Genomic DNA, 15,588 nt, shown 5'->3' with positions numbered 1-15,588 from the left:
AAAAACTTGACTGGCCTGCACAGAACCATGACCTCAACCCCATCAAACTCCTTTTGGGTTGAATTGGAACGCAGACTGCGAGCCAGGTCTAATCGCCCAACATCAGTACCCGACCTCACTAATGCTCTTGTGGCTGAATGGAAGCAAGTCCCAGCAGCAATGTTCCAACATCGAGTGGAAAGCCTTCCCAGAAGAGTGGAGGCTGTTATAGCAGCAAAGGGAGGGACCAACTCCATATTTATGCCCATGATTTTGTAATGCGATGTTCGACAAGCCGGTGTCCACATACTTCTGGTCATGAAGTGTATGTGTGCATCTTTCTGTCTCAATGTCTCTCAATGTTACTGCATGTTGACTGTGGTTTAGAGAGCTCCAGCGTAGCTAACACAGCCATAACTGAACAGGGCCGTTCCAAGACAAACAAAAAGATTGGTGGAAAAGCCAACACCTTTCCTCAATTTGAAACTATACTATACCAAATATTTAAAAAAAAATCATCCTTTAAAAGGTTTTTTTCTTTACATCTTCCTCCTTTTTTCTTGACCTTTTTTGTATTCTTTGAACAGCTCTGCTCTGTTCTGACTGCATTAGCTACAAGGGCTCTGTAAGTGGCAGTGGATCAGAACCAGAGACAAGGATGGACAACACCTCTAAATCCCTCACAGGTACCACTAACACACACCGCCCGGGCTGGTCTGTCTCTGTCCCTCTGTTTCTATCAGTCTGTGTTTACTTCGTCTACGTTTCTCTGTTTCATACTGCAGTAAATGTGTGCGGTCTCTTTCAGCTGTTAAGAAAAACGGATGTTTCTTTCTTTCATTCATGTCTTTCCCCTCGTTATTTTGTCTTTCATCCAGCACTAAGACGAGTTTATTTAGGATGCTATTTACAAACACTCCTCTTACATTATTTCCTTTTGATGGTAATTCATTTCATTTGCCCGGGATGTCAAAGTGATTTCTGCTGTGCGAGAACAGAGAGAAGAGCGCTGAAGTTATCCTTCAAAGAGGAAGACTGGAGTTGCTTTGATTTATTGCATGTCTTCAGCCTTTTTCTGTTCCATTCAGCCCATAATGATATCCCAGTGTTTGGTAGAGAGAGTCTCCTCTGACAATCTGTCATAAAACAGAGCTTTCTGAAAGAAGAATGCCTCCCTTCTCTCTTTCTCTCAGCGTGTGAAGACCTGGCTGCAAACTGGCTCTGTTCCAGACGTCTTGATCATCAAAAAGCTCAAGAACTTTATATAAAAGGGCCCCCAGCTCTAACACTGTCTATAGACCTAGGTCTTAAAGGTGACTGCTCTGGTAGACTTTAGGTCTTACGCGTTATCTTCAATATCCAGGCTGTTTGAAGATGAGCTCATCATTGTCAGAGCACTGTAATAAGGGTGTCGTCATTATGCGACCCTGGCGACTGCAGATGGACAGGTTGAATGAGCCAGTTCCTCATGCTCAGCCACAGGGCATCGACCCAGGCCAAGGGTCAGGACAATGGACAGTCCCTTTCTTTTGGCTGTCACCTTAATGACTTGTCATCTGTTACCATCAGACCATTGGGTGTGTTAGGAAGGTACTTTCCACCTAGCTTCAGATATTGCGTGTATGATGTGTTTTATATTCTGTTGGTGAAGTTAAATTGTTTGCATTTTAAACTCCCATTTGCATAGATGAATAATGATATTGTTCACTTCAGATTTCCTCGTGGTTTCCAGCCCGCTTGAAGATGCCACATAGATGCTGTTTATATTTAGACGTTTGCATGCGGAATTAAAGTGTCAGCATGAAATATTAATGTTTAATGAAGAAAAATGCACCCCCCCCACAAATAGTGGAGAGTGGGTGTACAAGTCGTATTAAACCAGACCCAGAATGTAGATACCTTTTATCTGTCTCTAGCTGAACACTGTCATCTGAATAAAGCACTGTTTTTCTTCATTAGAGCTTTCTAAAGGACAGACCTGTAATACTGCCTGTATGTAAACCACCTCCTCTCCTTAGCTGTCCCTACCGCGTGGGGCTGCCTGCCTCCCTGCCTCACTTCCTAGTGCATCCACACATACAGTACATGCTGTTGGTTTCACAGGTCCTCACTTCTTATTCACTGTTGGGTTATCTCTTGACAGATATGCAATGGAATGTAAATTCCCTCCCTTGTTTGTGTTGGGAGGTTGTGTACATGCCGTTCGGTTAATCACTCATCCTCGCTGCTCCTTCCCCCTTCCCCCTCGGGAAGGGGGACTTTGTGATGGATGAGACGGAGGGTTGAGGAGTGAGGAAGATGTGACCATATGAAGAGAGCCTCTGTGTGATCGGTGTTGGTGTGTGGTGGGGGATTTTGTGCGGCGAGGGCTTGTGGGGGTGCGGGTATACACACTTGCATGTGAATGTACAGTGTGTGTGTGTGTGTATTCATGTTTAATGTGCACACCACACACACTAATAAACCCAGACATTGAACAGGCAGCCATTGGAAATCTGAGTAGTGCCTCATTGTGTCTGTCTCGAGAGCCTGTACTTAATCTGTAGGCCCTGTTGCTGGATGTTAAACACCATTAAGTTGGCTGCTAGCCAGCGTAACCCAGTGCACTTACTGCAGGCGAGATAACAGGAGATGCTGTCAGAGCCCTAAGCCAGGTCCTGAGCAGCAACACACCGCTTTATGGGTTTTTAATCACTCTTCAAGGACTTAATGACCCAGAGAAATCTGAAGCGCAAAACTCTTCTATTCTTAAGTAAATCAGTTTCGTTCCAGTAGTAATTGCTGCAGTGTGTTTAAAGAGGAGTGAAGAGTTGTTGGTGAGCCTGATCCATGCCTTGGCCCCATGGTTCTGTCTCGCTCTGTGAAAGACCTGTCCCCTGTGATGGCCTGTCACTCCACAGTGCTTCACCCCCCCCCCCCCCGGTCTGGCCTTCCCTCCACTGCACCACCGCTGATAACCTCCCTGACAGGCCTCTTTCATGAGCCTCAAATGGCTCCACTGCCTTTGAATGTGCAGCACGCTGCCTGTTATCTTTCACTCACACACGTTGGCCACCCAACCCTAACCCCCACCTCCTCTCCCCCTGCACAGAGCGGGCGCTCTGCCAACCTGACCGTAGCTCTGCTCTCCCCTGGGAGCCCCACTGGATGGCCAGCTGTGAGTCTAGGCAGAACGGGCACGCTGTCATCTCCCCCCCATCACTCGCTCGCTCACCTCCACTTTCATATTTAATAGGAACAGATTCTCTTCTTCACAACGGATAAGTGTTGGGATAGAGGGAGGTGGATGGTGATGCGATGGATACAACGTGCATTTCCTATGAGGTGGCATTTGGCGGTTTCTTCCACAATGAGCCGTGAACTAGTAGCTTCTGGTGATGGTGATATGAGAGCATCTGCAAAAGCAATTTTTGTTTTTCTGAGCTCTCCTCCAGCTCCTAATAAATGCCATAAATATTGTAATCTACCAACTTATTTTGAATATGCATGCAATTAGCAGGGCAAATTAAGCAGAACTAAATGAAATGGCACAAGTGGGCCAGTGATTTATGTGGTATTGCTGTTTACACTGATGAAGTAGTGCTGCCTAATTAAAAGGACAAGGTAAACAAATGTTGTAGAGACGTTTAAAAAAAAAGTTGTCTAGAGCTTTATGGAATGTCTTTGGGCTCTCTCTCTCTCTCTCTCTCTCTTTCTCTCCATCTCTGTTTCTCACTCTCTTTATCACCAGTCAAAACTGGAACAAGACCGAACACACCACGTGACACAGTACCAGAATGTCACATGACTTGTCAGAAATCCACACACCACAGAGCTGTCAGGGCAGGATGATGTCACAGGAAGCTATGTAATTGTGTCTTTCTGTTCCTGTCATCGCTGTTATATTCTGAGAGTCCAACAAGTCCTGGCTCTGGCCAATGTTCAGTCAATTGGATGTTTGAAGCTTTGTGGACTAAAATGCTCTTTCCCTCTGTGTGTCAACAGAATGTTTTGTGTACCGACATGGGCAAAGCTTATGTAATAGACGGATGGTGTATTGGTGAAATACCTCTTAAACACCAGTCATGTAGAGATATCAACAAGTCCTGTACATACAGTAGTCATGATGATCTGTGTGTATGGTATACCTAGTATACCTAGTATACCTCTCAGATTTTGTGCACATTTGTTAGTGAGCATTTTATCCTTTTGTCGAGTTAATCCATTCACCTGACAGGTGGGAGGGAGGTATTTCGGTCTGTAATAAAGCACTTTTGTGGGAATTTTATTTTTTTCTGATTGGCTGGGCCTGGCTTCCCAGTGGGTGGGCCTATGCACTTCCAGGTCCACATGTGGCTGCGCCCCTGCCCAGTGTTGTGAAATCTATAGATTAGGGCCTAATGATTTTTTTTCAATTGACTGATTTCCCTATATGAACTGTAACTCAGCAAAATCTTAGAAATTGTTGCATGTTGCGTCTAAACATTAGGCTATCTTGTTGCTAGTTATAGCAACATTATGACTTGAATGTCCCCCCCAAAAACATTCTACTGTCACTCAGACAAACAAGGATGATGTACTGTGAATATAATGTCGACCTACCTATTACACCTGACCCGTGTTACATTTAGCCCCGCCCTTCCCTATGCATTCAATGCCATTTGGTGCTCGCTAACGCGTATAAACCATCCATCTGCTCGCTAACGCACCTAAACCATCCATCTGCTCGCTAACGCACATAAACCATCCAACTGCTCGCTAACGCGTATAAACCATCCATCTGCTGGCTAACGCACATAAACCATCCATCTGCTCGCTAACGCACATAAATCATCCATCTGCTCGCTAACGCGTATAAACCATCCATCTGCTCGCTAACGCACATAAACCATCCATCTGCTCGCTAACGCACATAAACCATCCATCTGCTCGCTAACGTGTATAAACCATCCAACTGCTCGCTAACGCGTATAAACCATCCATCTGCTCGCTAAAGCAGATAAACCATCCATCTGCTCGCTAACGCACATAAACCATCCATCTGCTCGCTAACGCGTATAAACCATCCATCTGCTCGCTAACGCACATAAACTATCCATCTGCTCGCTAACGCACATAAACCATCCATCTGCTCGCTAACGCACATAAACCATCCATCTGCTCGCTAACGCACATAAACCATCCCTCTGCTCAAAACTCTGGTCCTATAACGGTGCATTTTACTCATTTATTGGATTTGAGAAACAAGTGTAGCCTACTAATACTAGAAAGCTCAGTGATGCTCCTCTTTTAACAGTGGCCATCAACTGCTTTCAAAGGGTGTTTTTTGTTTCCCCCCGCGACTTCATTTAGAACGTTGAAGGCTACAGTGACTGGCGTGAATGCGCCTTGAGAGGAATATTATTTTCTCGCATAGAATGCAACAGGCTGAACAATTGAATAGGTAAACTATTCTACTATGGGGTTGTCAGAGTTTGTTGTTGCTTAGCCTACTTGTGTTGTTAGCTGTAGAAAATGAAATGTAGACCACAGCTTTTTCATTAGATAATTCAAATAGGCTAACGGAATGTACCGGGTCTCAGCTCCACCTGGCTCTCATTTGGATCATAGGTGCCTGGTCTCGGTAGGACCCGGCACAATTTAACCCATGTGCATACCCACATGAAAAAATACTAGTTTGCTAGGCTAAAATATACTACAGTACTTACTATAGCTTTCTATAATAAACTGTAGTATACTGTGGAATACTATACACCGTGGTATCCCTCAATGTGTAATACTTACTATGGCATTTTGTAGTGAACTGTAGTACTACAGCATTCTCTGCAACAACAAAAAAAACACTAGCCAATACTATAGTAATGTTCACAAAAACACTAGAGTTTTTTTTTTAAACTATACTGCAATTCAGTAGCCTTGTGGTTCGAGTGTGCGCCCTGAGATTGGAAGGTTGGGAGTTTGATCCCTGGCCCGAGTGATACCAAAGACTTTAAAAATGGTACCCGATGCGTCTCTGCTTGACACTCAGCATTAAGGAGATAGATTGGGAGTAAGGCCCTGCAATATAGACTAGTGTCCTGTCCAGGAGGTGTACTTGTACATCAAGCTGCCTCATGCTCCTGCTCCCATGAGCCATTACGACTCGCCAATGCTTGTGCAAGGATATTTACTATATACTACAGTGTTTAATTTGCATATACCCTGCTCATTCCCCTCCCTCATATCCCAATTTGTGCCACCAATAAGTGAGAAACGTACATGCCAAGTATAGACCATATATTCTGTTCCCTACAGGTGACAGAAAAGAGCAGAAGCTTGAACTATCCGTTTAGACCTCAATACAACCTACCTACAGGTTATGGAACATTTGCTCAGTAGGTTTCCTCAAGCATCTGCAAAAACACTACATTAATTGCTTTAGTATATACTACAGTTATTTTACTACAGTATTTATACTATAGTTAACTGGCATTTATACTATAGTGTACTGTAGTATTTACAGTTAACTAAAGTGAATACTACATTTGTCAGCAAAAACACTACAGTGAATACTATAGTATTTTTATACTATAGTATTTTTTTCATGTGGGTCTGCTGCTTCTATCCAATATGCCCTGGAGAAATCAACATTCATCCTGACTGAGAGATAAGGTCCTGAAAATTAGTAGAATGGACTGTATAGTTGTAGAGAGACTCTGTGAGAGACAGTGTAGAGCAGAGTAAACCCCAGGGGGGTTTGTTAGAATGGGGTGAGCTGGGCTCTTTATCTTCCTCATAATGCTCAAGGCACCTCCACTGTCACGGAGTCCCACGGGATGTCATACTGAGTAAGAGAGCAACCTTCTACTCATGATTAACCTCTTCCCAAAGCAAAACACATGGATCACTGTGGGGACATGTCAAAGGTGAGGCAGTGCCAACTAAAGGACCTGATGCCTGTCTGTGCCAGCCCAGTCATACACACACAGATCGTTCAATTTGGCACACAGTACTGCGCAGTATGTGTGACTTGGATAGGCTGTGGATAGAGGCTCCTGAGATGTTTGAGTGCAAATGTCTTTGTGCATTCTCTGCTGTGTTTCAGCCTCTCTCATCACCTCAGCCTGAAAAATTAGGATGAAGAATTTGCCCTCATTGCTCCCCAGTCCCAGGCAGGTCACTTCACACTGTGTCTCAGAGCAACGCGTCGAGGCCTTAAGATGCACTCATCCGTGCCGCAACATAACATCCAAGTCAAAATGTATTCAGAAAAGGCCCCTTGGGCTGACAGCAAATTGAAACAGGTTATAGGGTAAGGGAGAATCAGACACCTGGAGGTTTGAAGACTGCCACTGTACTTCTGCCACTTGAATCAGTTTACCTTTCTTTTAGAAGTGGCTGTGTGACCGCTCACCTACACTATTGCACAGTGTAGAGCTAAGCTGAGACCGACCTGTAAGAGTGGGCTTTTCATCCCCAGAGCAAGGCTGCGTAACACCGCAACGCCTGCTACTCCCAAAACAATTACATGCTAACCTGAAATGAGAATTAGACTTTTAATCGCTCAGCGGTGAGGCATCCCAAGGCAGGAAGTTATTATATTAGCTGCTAGTGCTCTGACCTTTGTCCCAACCCTATACCGCTGTCTTATTTGCCTTAGTCTGAGAACCAGGGATAACTCTCTCTCCTATTGGCTGTCATAGTGAGGAAAGGACACCATCCTTGGTGAGGACACCATTAAAGTAAGGAAACTTCATTCCGAGAACACCATTCATAGTAAGGACTCCATCCTCATGTGAGCCCTTGTCATATCAACAGTCCTGCAGCCACATTACTCTCACCCTGCCACAACAGCACTAAGGCTGAGGTATTTAATTGCTTGTCCAAAATAATATTCTGTTTTCCCTCTTCATCTGCAGAGATGATTTCCCCCCTCCTCCTCATTAGCATGTTCTGCACCCCAGCTTTTTCCTGCAGGCCAGAACATGGACAAGTCCATAATGTGTCCGTTCAACTCACAGAATAAAAGCTAGTTTAGCAGCCTATAAAACCTGGCAATAGACACGTGTGAGTGAGCAAACTCCCAGCCTTTTTGTTTTTTTCATCAGCAGTGGAAATAGCAGTCACTCCACCTAATGACTTACTTGGCATGAGGATAGTAAAGAATTCATTGGAATAGGGGTTGAATGTCATTGTTTTTGAGACAATGGTTAGACCGGAATGTATTTGAGCTAGTCATTTGTGGGGTTTTTTTCTACTTTCAACAATGCATCTTACTGCTTCTACTACTATTTTATGAGGGCAATTCAATGATGAAACATAACATCAGGACTCTATTCGTTTATCCAGAGAAGGATGAGACTTGACAGGCAACATGTCATTCCTAGCTGTAGAACTCCCTCCTGCACAGCCAGTCCTGTTTCCCGGTTACTTTATTAGCCACTGCAGCAAACAGACCAGCAGCTCGCTGGTGGATAGGGAAATGCACTCCCCTTCCCGTCCCCTTATTTATCGAGCCTCCTGTGCTATTAAACAAGTGGGCCATTCCCAGTGAAAGATGGGCCGGCGCACCAGCACTCAATTTACTCTGGTAATACCCCCATCTGGACATGAGCGATACATTACTGAGGGGCTAGGTCTGCGGGGTGCCCCCCGCCATTACAGTACAATGGATTCCACTGTGTCAGGCACCAGTAGAGAATCTTGTATGTTGCCCTTTATCTTATTGTGGAGGCAGTTTCAGAGTTTGTAACTCAGTTATGAGCCATACCAGAGCTTGTGTTGTCCGTGAGGCTATTGACACGAGCCAAGTCATGCTCAGGTCTTTGATTCTGTGTTTTAAAAGCCTCATTAGTAGCTCTCTTCAGCCACTTTCCATGCTAAACCTGGAGCGTAATTAATGACTCTGACCTGCAGTTGAAAATTCCACTGGTTGACTCCTTGTAAAACGTCAAAGAAACATGTAAAGGCAAAGTGGAGAGGTCAAAGAGCAGAGTCTGTCTCTCTCAGGTAAACTAATACTCCTTCCTTTTCAGTCTTGCTCTCTCCTAGTTTTCCCTGCTGTTCTATTGACTATGCTGTGGTATACTAACCTGACCTGTACCTGTTACTGTCCAGCATTTCTCTTACTCTGCTCTCTTCTGTTTTCCCCTTTCCCCCTCATCTCTCTCTTGATCTTTCTCTACCTCTATCCCTTTATCTCTCTCGCATTTTCTCTCTTCTCGCTCTACCTCCCTCTCTTCCACTCCTTCCCTCTTGCTCCCGTCCTGGTGACCTGGGCTGCCTGCAGTAGAGATTAAAGTAATCAAGGATCTGCCGTGGCCCCCTCCTGTCGGTCAGCTCAACCACAGTCCTGCCCTGGTTCTGCTGGAGGGGGTGGAGCCACCCCCCGCTCTGCCCCCCCAGCCAGCCCAGCACTCCCCTGGACACACTGCCTGTGACCAGCACCACCATGGTGGGTTTTGTTGTCCCTGTCTTGTCTGTCCATCCCACCACCATCAGAGAGGCTCACCCAGCGCCCCTTACACCTCATCAACAATGTCCCCTTGCCTCTCTCTCTTCCCATATCCATAACCATATCTAATTTCCATGGCTCACCCTCCTCTTCCTCCTGTTCCCTGATAGGGTACTGTACTGGTGAACTGTCATTGTCTGTCAAAGTAGAGAAATTGCATGGGCGACAACATACCATACAGTTGTAAGACAGCATTCCATTCACTATGACAACATATGAAGACAGTAACAGCCAGTTTACTGTGTGACCTCATCGAGTGAGGAGGAAGTGATTGATCAGCTCTACAGTATCTTTAAATCAGTTTGACGGTTCACATTATCTCTGTAATAACTGCCCTTTTCCATCTGGATTACATAGGGCAGAAAATCACTATTACTAGCCAGGTTGTGTGGACGAAGGCTCATTACTTTTAATGGTGCTGAATTGCCTTCTGAATGGGTAATTGGAAGTGTAGGTGAACCATAATGCCTCTGTCAACATAGGCATAACTCAGGGGTGTCAAAGTCAAATGGACGGAGGGCCAAATAAAAAAATCAGCTACAAGACGAGGGCCGGACTGTTCGAATGTTCATTGAAAATTTTTTAAATGACGCATATAGTCTAGTGAACCTAATTGAACCTACTGAAAACCTAACAAATATATTACAATATGATCAGATAAATAAAGCAATATTTTCTTATGGCTCTGTCAGTAATCTTTAATTTTCAACAGACACAAAAGACAAATTTCCTTTATATAAATATCCCCATAACATGAACATTAAATGAAAGAAACCGGTATTCAAGGCACCATCAGTAGACTATATTTTCTATTTTAGCAAAAGTGGGCTAAATTTACTTCAAAGAAAAAACAATAATAGCAATTTTCTATCATCCACTCAACTGAAATATTTTTAAAATATAATTGGATTGAAATACAAAAAAATAAAGTGCAAAAATCTATTAATCAAAAACAACACTTTTGTTTAAGGAGAAGTAACATGCAGTGAAAACAAATATTAAATTTTAACTTTTAAACTTGAACTGAGTAAAAACTCTAAATATGTGATTGCACAGTAATGTTCACTTGTTTGAGGTTGAGGGTGATACTTGGTGGTGTCCCATCTTTTCCACAAGTTCATCAATGTTCGGGGTAAGGCTCTGAGCTGAAGAAATCCTCAGAATTGAGTGGAGGTGTTCAGCAGTAAGTCGACTTCTGTGTGATGTTTTGTTCAGGTTCATCAAAGAAAACAGTTGTTCACACAGGTATGTGCTGCCAAACATAGACAACGTTTGAGCAGCCTGGATGCGCAGCTGGGGCATTGTGCCGGGGAGGAAACGGGCAAACTCCGCAGCACCCACTGCCGCATATTTTTCCCTCAGTGCATCATTGCATTGGAGGTCAATCAACTCCATTTGGAGGTTTGGTGGTGAGCTTTCCACGTCAACAGCAAATGGGTTACCGAGCAGTTCCAACCTGCTTTTTTGTGCTTCAAAGTCAGCAAATCGGCGTCGAAAGTCAGTGGTAAGCATACCTATTTTATCAGCCAACTGTGTGCTCGGGAACGCACTGGTAGAGAGCTTCTCTTTCATGGTCTGGCAGCTGGGAAAGTGGCTCAAATTTTCTTTCCGCATCTGCGTCTCCCACAGAGTCAGTTTGGTTTTAAATGCCTTCACTGTACTGTACATATCAGAGATGACACGATCCCGACCCTGCAGCTGCAAGTTTATTGCATTCAGATGACTCGTAATGTCACACAGAAAAGCCATTTCACACAGAAACATTTCGTCTCGGAGTTGTGTTGTGTCTTTCCCTTTGCTGTCCAAGAATAGACAAATCTCCTCACAAAGCTCGAAACATCTTTGAAGCACCTTTCCCTGGCTTAGCCATCGCACCTCTGTGTGATAAGGCAAATCACCATGCTCCGTTTCTAACTCCGTCAGAAATGCCTTGAACTGGCGGTGATTCAAACCTTTGGCTCTGATAAAGTTAACTGTGCGCGTGATGATGCTCATTACATGCTCCATTTTCAAGGCTTTACCGCACAACGCTTCCTGGTGTATGATACAATGATAAGCTGTCAGCTCACCTGTCGCGTTTTCCTCTTGCATCTTTTCCCGTATCTTCGCCACCAGTCCGCTCCTGTGTCCACACATCGCAGGTGCTCCGTCGGTTGTCAAACCCACGAGTTTTTCCCAAGGCAGCTCCATCTCATTTACACATCTTGACACCTCTTCATACAAATCATGCCCCGTAGTTGTGCCATGCATAGGACGTAAAGCCAAAAACTCCTCTGTCACGCTTAGGCTGGAGTCCACTCCGCGGATGAAAATTGACAACTGGGCAATGTCAGAAATGTCGGTGCTCTCATCCACAGCCAAGGAATATGCAATAAAATCTTTTCCCTTTTTCACAAGCTGCTCTTTTAGATTGATGGACAACTGGTCTACTCTCTCGGCAATGGTGTTTCTGCTCAGACTCACATTTAAAAAGAGTTGCCTTTTTTCTGGGCAAACTTCGTCACAAACTTTAATCATGCAGTTTTTGATGAAATCCCCCTCCGTAAATGGCCGGGCTGATTTAGCGATCTCTTCTGCCAAAATAAAACTGGCCTTGACAGCAGCCTGGCCTTGTGATTTGGCTTTTTTGAACAGAGCCTGTCGAGATTTGAGGCCTCGTTTTAATTCCTCTGCCTTTTGTAGCCTTTGTTCCATGTCCATATTCTTGTTTTTGTCCGCGTGTTTCGTTTCATAATGTCGTCTCAGATTATACTCTTTCAGTACCGCCACACTTTCTCCACACAGAAGACACACAGGTTTTCCAGCTACCTTCGTGAACATATACTCCGACTCCCACCTTGTTTGAAACCCCCGGTTCTCAGTATCCACCTTCCGTTTTGCCATTTTTGATGGGTATCTGAAAGTTAATTTTACTGTGATGCTGACGACTGCTGTGCCAATAAATATTGAAATGAAGCAGCCTACTGCTCGGTGCGTCACCTTTGCATTGTGGGAAATGTAGTATTGGTGCGTGTAAAAGATCTGCGGGCTGCCGGCTTGCTGCGGGCCGGTTCTAATAATAAATCAAGATCATCCCAGGGGCCGTAAAAAACCTTCTTGCGGGCCGGATGTGGCCCGCGGGCCTTGACTCTGACATATGTGCAACTGTTCCAAGGTAAGCATCCCCTTGCCCACTGCTCTTTATAGATCATTCTCTCAAACCCTTGATTAAGAACCCATTCAAATCCCAAAGTTTACTACTGTTGGTGAGAACCTCCATGTAGCACAAAGTGTCTGACCTGGTTCTTGTAATGCTCTGTGACCAAATAACAACCCCATTTCCAGACTTCTGGACTTGAGTCACATGACTCGGGACACGACTTTGACTTGAGACTGATGACTTGAAATGATCTGGCCAGGTTTTGTAACGTGTTGTCACTCATTTTATGGCAACACTCGGCAAGAGACAGTAACCAGCATCGGCCTTGCAAAAAAAAAAAAAAAACGACTAGTATAGGCCTACTGGTCATTTGGTTATGTCAAAATTGCTTGACATTGATCATTTACTTTTCAAGCTTGCATTTGTAATTTGTTAAAACAAATGATTACTGTGGCGAGGATACACTATAGTCTCTCCACTTGAGCTCTCCATACTCCCGCCAGCGGAGAGTGCTTTGTTTTCTTGCTTTCACACGTTTAAATGCACATGTGCTAAAACTGTATTCCATATATAATCCTTCTGTGTTTGCTGGCGTTTCATCATTCCGTCCTGTACCGTTTATTTCTACACTTGTTTGATACGAGCCATTTTCATTTGTCATACCATTTCTTACCCTCTGAGTGGGCGCAATGTTTATTGTGCACATGAACGTTCGCAAGACTCCTGTGGTAGAAGTTCTGTTTATTTAATTCAATGTATGGATTCTTTTGTTCATATTTCTCGGGTTATGTCCGAGTTCCGTGTGTGTCCTACTGTATGTCTCTGTCCATTCTGGTTGTGTGCAATAGGAGCGTGCCCCAGTGCGCATAGAAAAGGCTACGTGGCCTGCGCGCCAAGCTATGGAGACAGTACGTTGAATAAGATGCATTATTTTCTCATGTATGAATGGTGATGAAATTAATAATCATCAAGTCTGATTAAAACAAATGTACAAATGTTAGAATGGATGTGGAAATTGCTTTTTACATTGTAGAACCAGTTTATTGGTTGTGATTGCCAATTGGGTAATTGTATGGTCCTGGGAGTGGTCAAGTACTTATATGTACCTGTTTGAGCTCCTGTTAGATGGATTCGATTTGGTTTCTCAAGGGGAGGCTGTACTGTCTTGCCCGCTACCTATGTCCGTTCAGATAGGACAGCTTAGGCCTCATACAGAAGCAATTTCCTTTGGACTGTGTATATTTGGTTACTCTACTTGTGTATTTGTATGATATGGGCTTTCACCATTGGATCGCTGAGACCTGTAAAATAAATCTACCCTCTGAGCACGTCAACCTGCCTTGCATTCTGCTGATGTCACGCCCTGACGACTGCTACAAGATCCCTATTTTACAATTACATCATGTGTTGTAGACAAATTTATTAAAAGGGCTGTCTGGTAGCCTCCGTAAATAGACAAAGATTTGCAGTCATTGCATGTATAGATGCATTTTTAACTTGACTTTTTTTTTAAACATGTCAACTTGACTTCCTCTTAGAATGCACGACTTGGGCTTGACTCGAGACTCGACCCATTCTACTTGAGACTCACTTGAGACATGGACCTTGTGACTTGAGACTTGCTTGTGATTCCGTTAATAGTGTCTTGGTCCATTTCCTATTATGAAGCCTCTGTGTGTTTGCCAATGTTTGCAGCTTTTCCACAGCTCTACAATCAGTAACTAATTATCCAGGGAGAGAGAGAGGAGAGGGGCCATGTGTAGCAGAACTAATACTCAGGCTGAGGCTCTGTACTCCCCTGGTAGTGTAGAGGGGGTGTACTACTGTAGAGAGACCAATGGAGACTGGGGTTTAAATTGGAAATGTGTTTGTCCTTCATACTGTTCTATCCATTCCAACCAGTACAATGAGCCATCCTCCACCAGAGAGCGTGCCTGTAAAATGAGCTGGCTGTGTTCTGAGGGCGAGGACAGGGCAGATGTCTGATTTATGCCCCATAATGCCTTGGGAATGGCTCCACTTCCCCCATGCATGGGATATGAGTGGGTTTTAGTGTGGCGTCTGGCTGAAAGAGGATCCTCTCTCTGTCTGAACTCCCACCACATCACATGGGTCAGATGTTGGATATAGAGACTGGGGGTGGAGGGCTCTCTGACCTTCCTGTGAGTACAATTGCAGGCCTCTCACCTCCTGTCGCCTCTGGCTACAGGCAGGCCTCCATTCAAACAGGAGGACAGAGTAGGTAGAAGTTGTTCCTTACCACTGCCACAGGGTCGGATGTTTTGACATCCTCCTAATGGTTCAAGTTGAATGTAGGGTAATTCATCTGATCCTAGAACTGTTGTTAGGGGCAAAAGCCATTGCTCCTCCTGGCCGTAACCAAGTGTTACCAGGGCCATTATGATTAGCTGTGTGATTATGGACCTGGATGGAACAGTGCCCAGTACAGCCGAACAGAACCTGTCTCACCAGTTCAACATCATTATCATATTTAAATATTGTCTGACAGCCGTGACAGTAAAGATATTACATCTGCATATAAATAGAAGACAGTCCTTTGTCTGGATGTAATGAAGAGCTTTTGCCTTTGTTTTCTGATGTGAATTGATTGTCTGGGTGTTCAGGCCATTCTCTTACCTTCTCGTCCCTTTGTCTCACTGGAATACAAAACAATGTAATTAAAAGATATCCAGATTTCATTTTTGTTCAAGGAATCTGCGGGCTTTTAAGCCTTTGGAGGATTGTTCCTTTGTTTTTGGGAAAACTCGCCGGAATACGTTTTGGGATTACATAGAAAAATAACGTGCCTTGATGTTGAACTCGTCAGAGAATAAGACCAGAGGGCTCAGCAAATGTGTTTCTATATAATCCTTTCAGCAGATCCTATTCGACTTCCCCTGGATGTCAACAGAAAGCAGTGGTTTTACAAACTGCTCGTTCTCTCCCATGGCCTTGTATGGTTTTATGGTTTGATGCTCACAATGTGCCATGCATTTCA

General features: G+C 44.3%; 1 protein-coding gene across 5 annotated transcripts in view; it reads left to right on the top strand.

Annotated features, from left to right (window-relative positions):
• The window catches only part of LOC110526338 (SH2 domain-containing adapter protein F), a 131,130-nt gene that overhangs the window by 100,108 nt on the left and 15,434 nt on the right, over nt 1-15,588 (top strand). Inside the window, exons 4-5 of one of the 5 annotated variants that reach the window (XM_090238551.1) lie at nt 567-665; nt 9,227-9,391. The exons of 2 other annotated variants lie outside the window; for them this stretch is intronic. In XM_090238551.1, coding sequence (XP_090094677.1) covers nt 567-665; nt 9,227-9,391 — 264 coding nt within the window. The remainder of the gene's footprint in view (nt 1-566; nt 666-9,226; nt 9,392-15,588) is intronic. 2 more of the 5 variants (XM_090238549.1, XM_036980691.2) reach the window with 2 other exon arrangements.

The sequence above is a fragment of the Oncorhynchus mykiss genome, chromosome 6, assembly GCF_057628025.1.
Source record: "Oncorhynchus mykiss isolate SJ-2025 chromosome 6, ASM5762802v1, whole genome shotgun sequence".
Classification (NCBI taxonomy): Eukaryota; Metazoa; Chordata; class Actinopteri; order Salmoniformes; family Salmonidae; genus Oncorhynchus; species Oncorhynchus mykiss.
The sequence above is the reverse complement of the archived record's forward strand: the minus strand, read 5'-3'. Positions and strand labels throughout refer to the sequence as shown.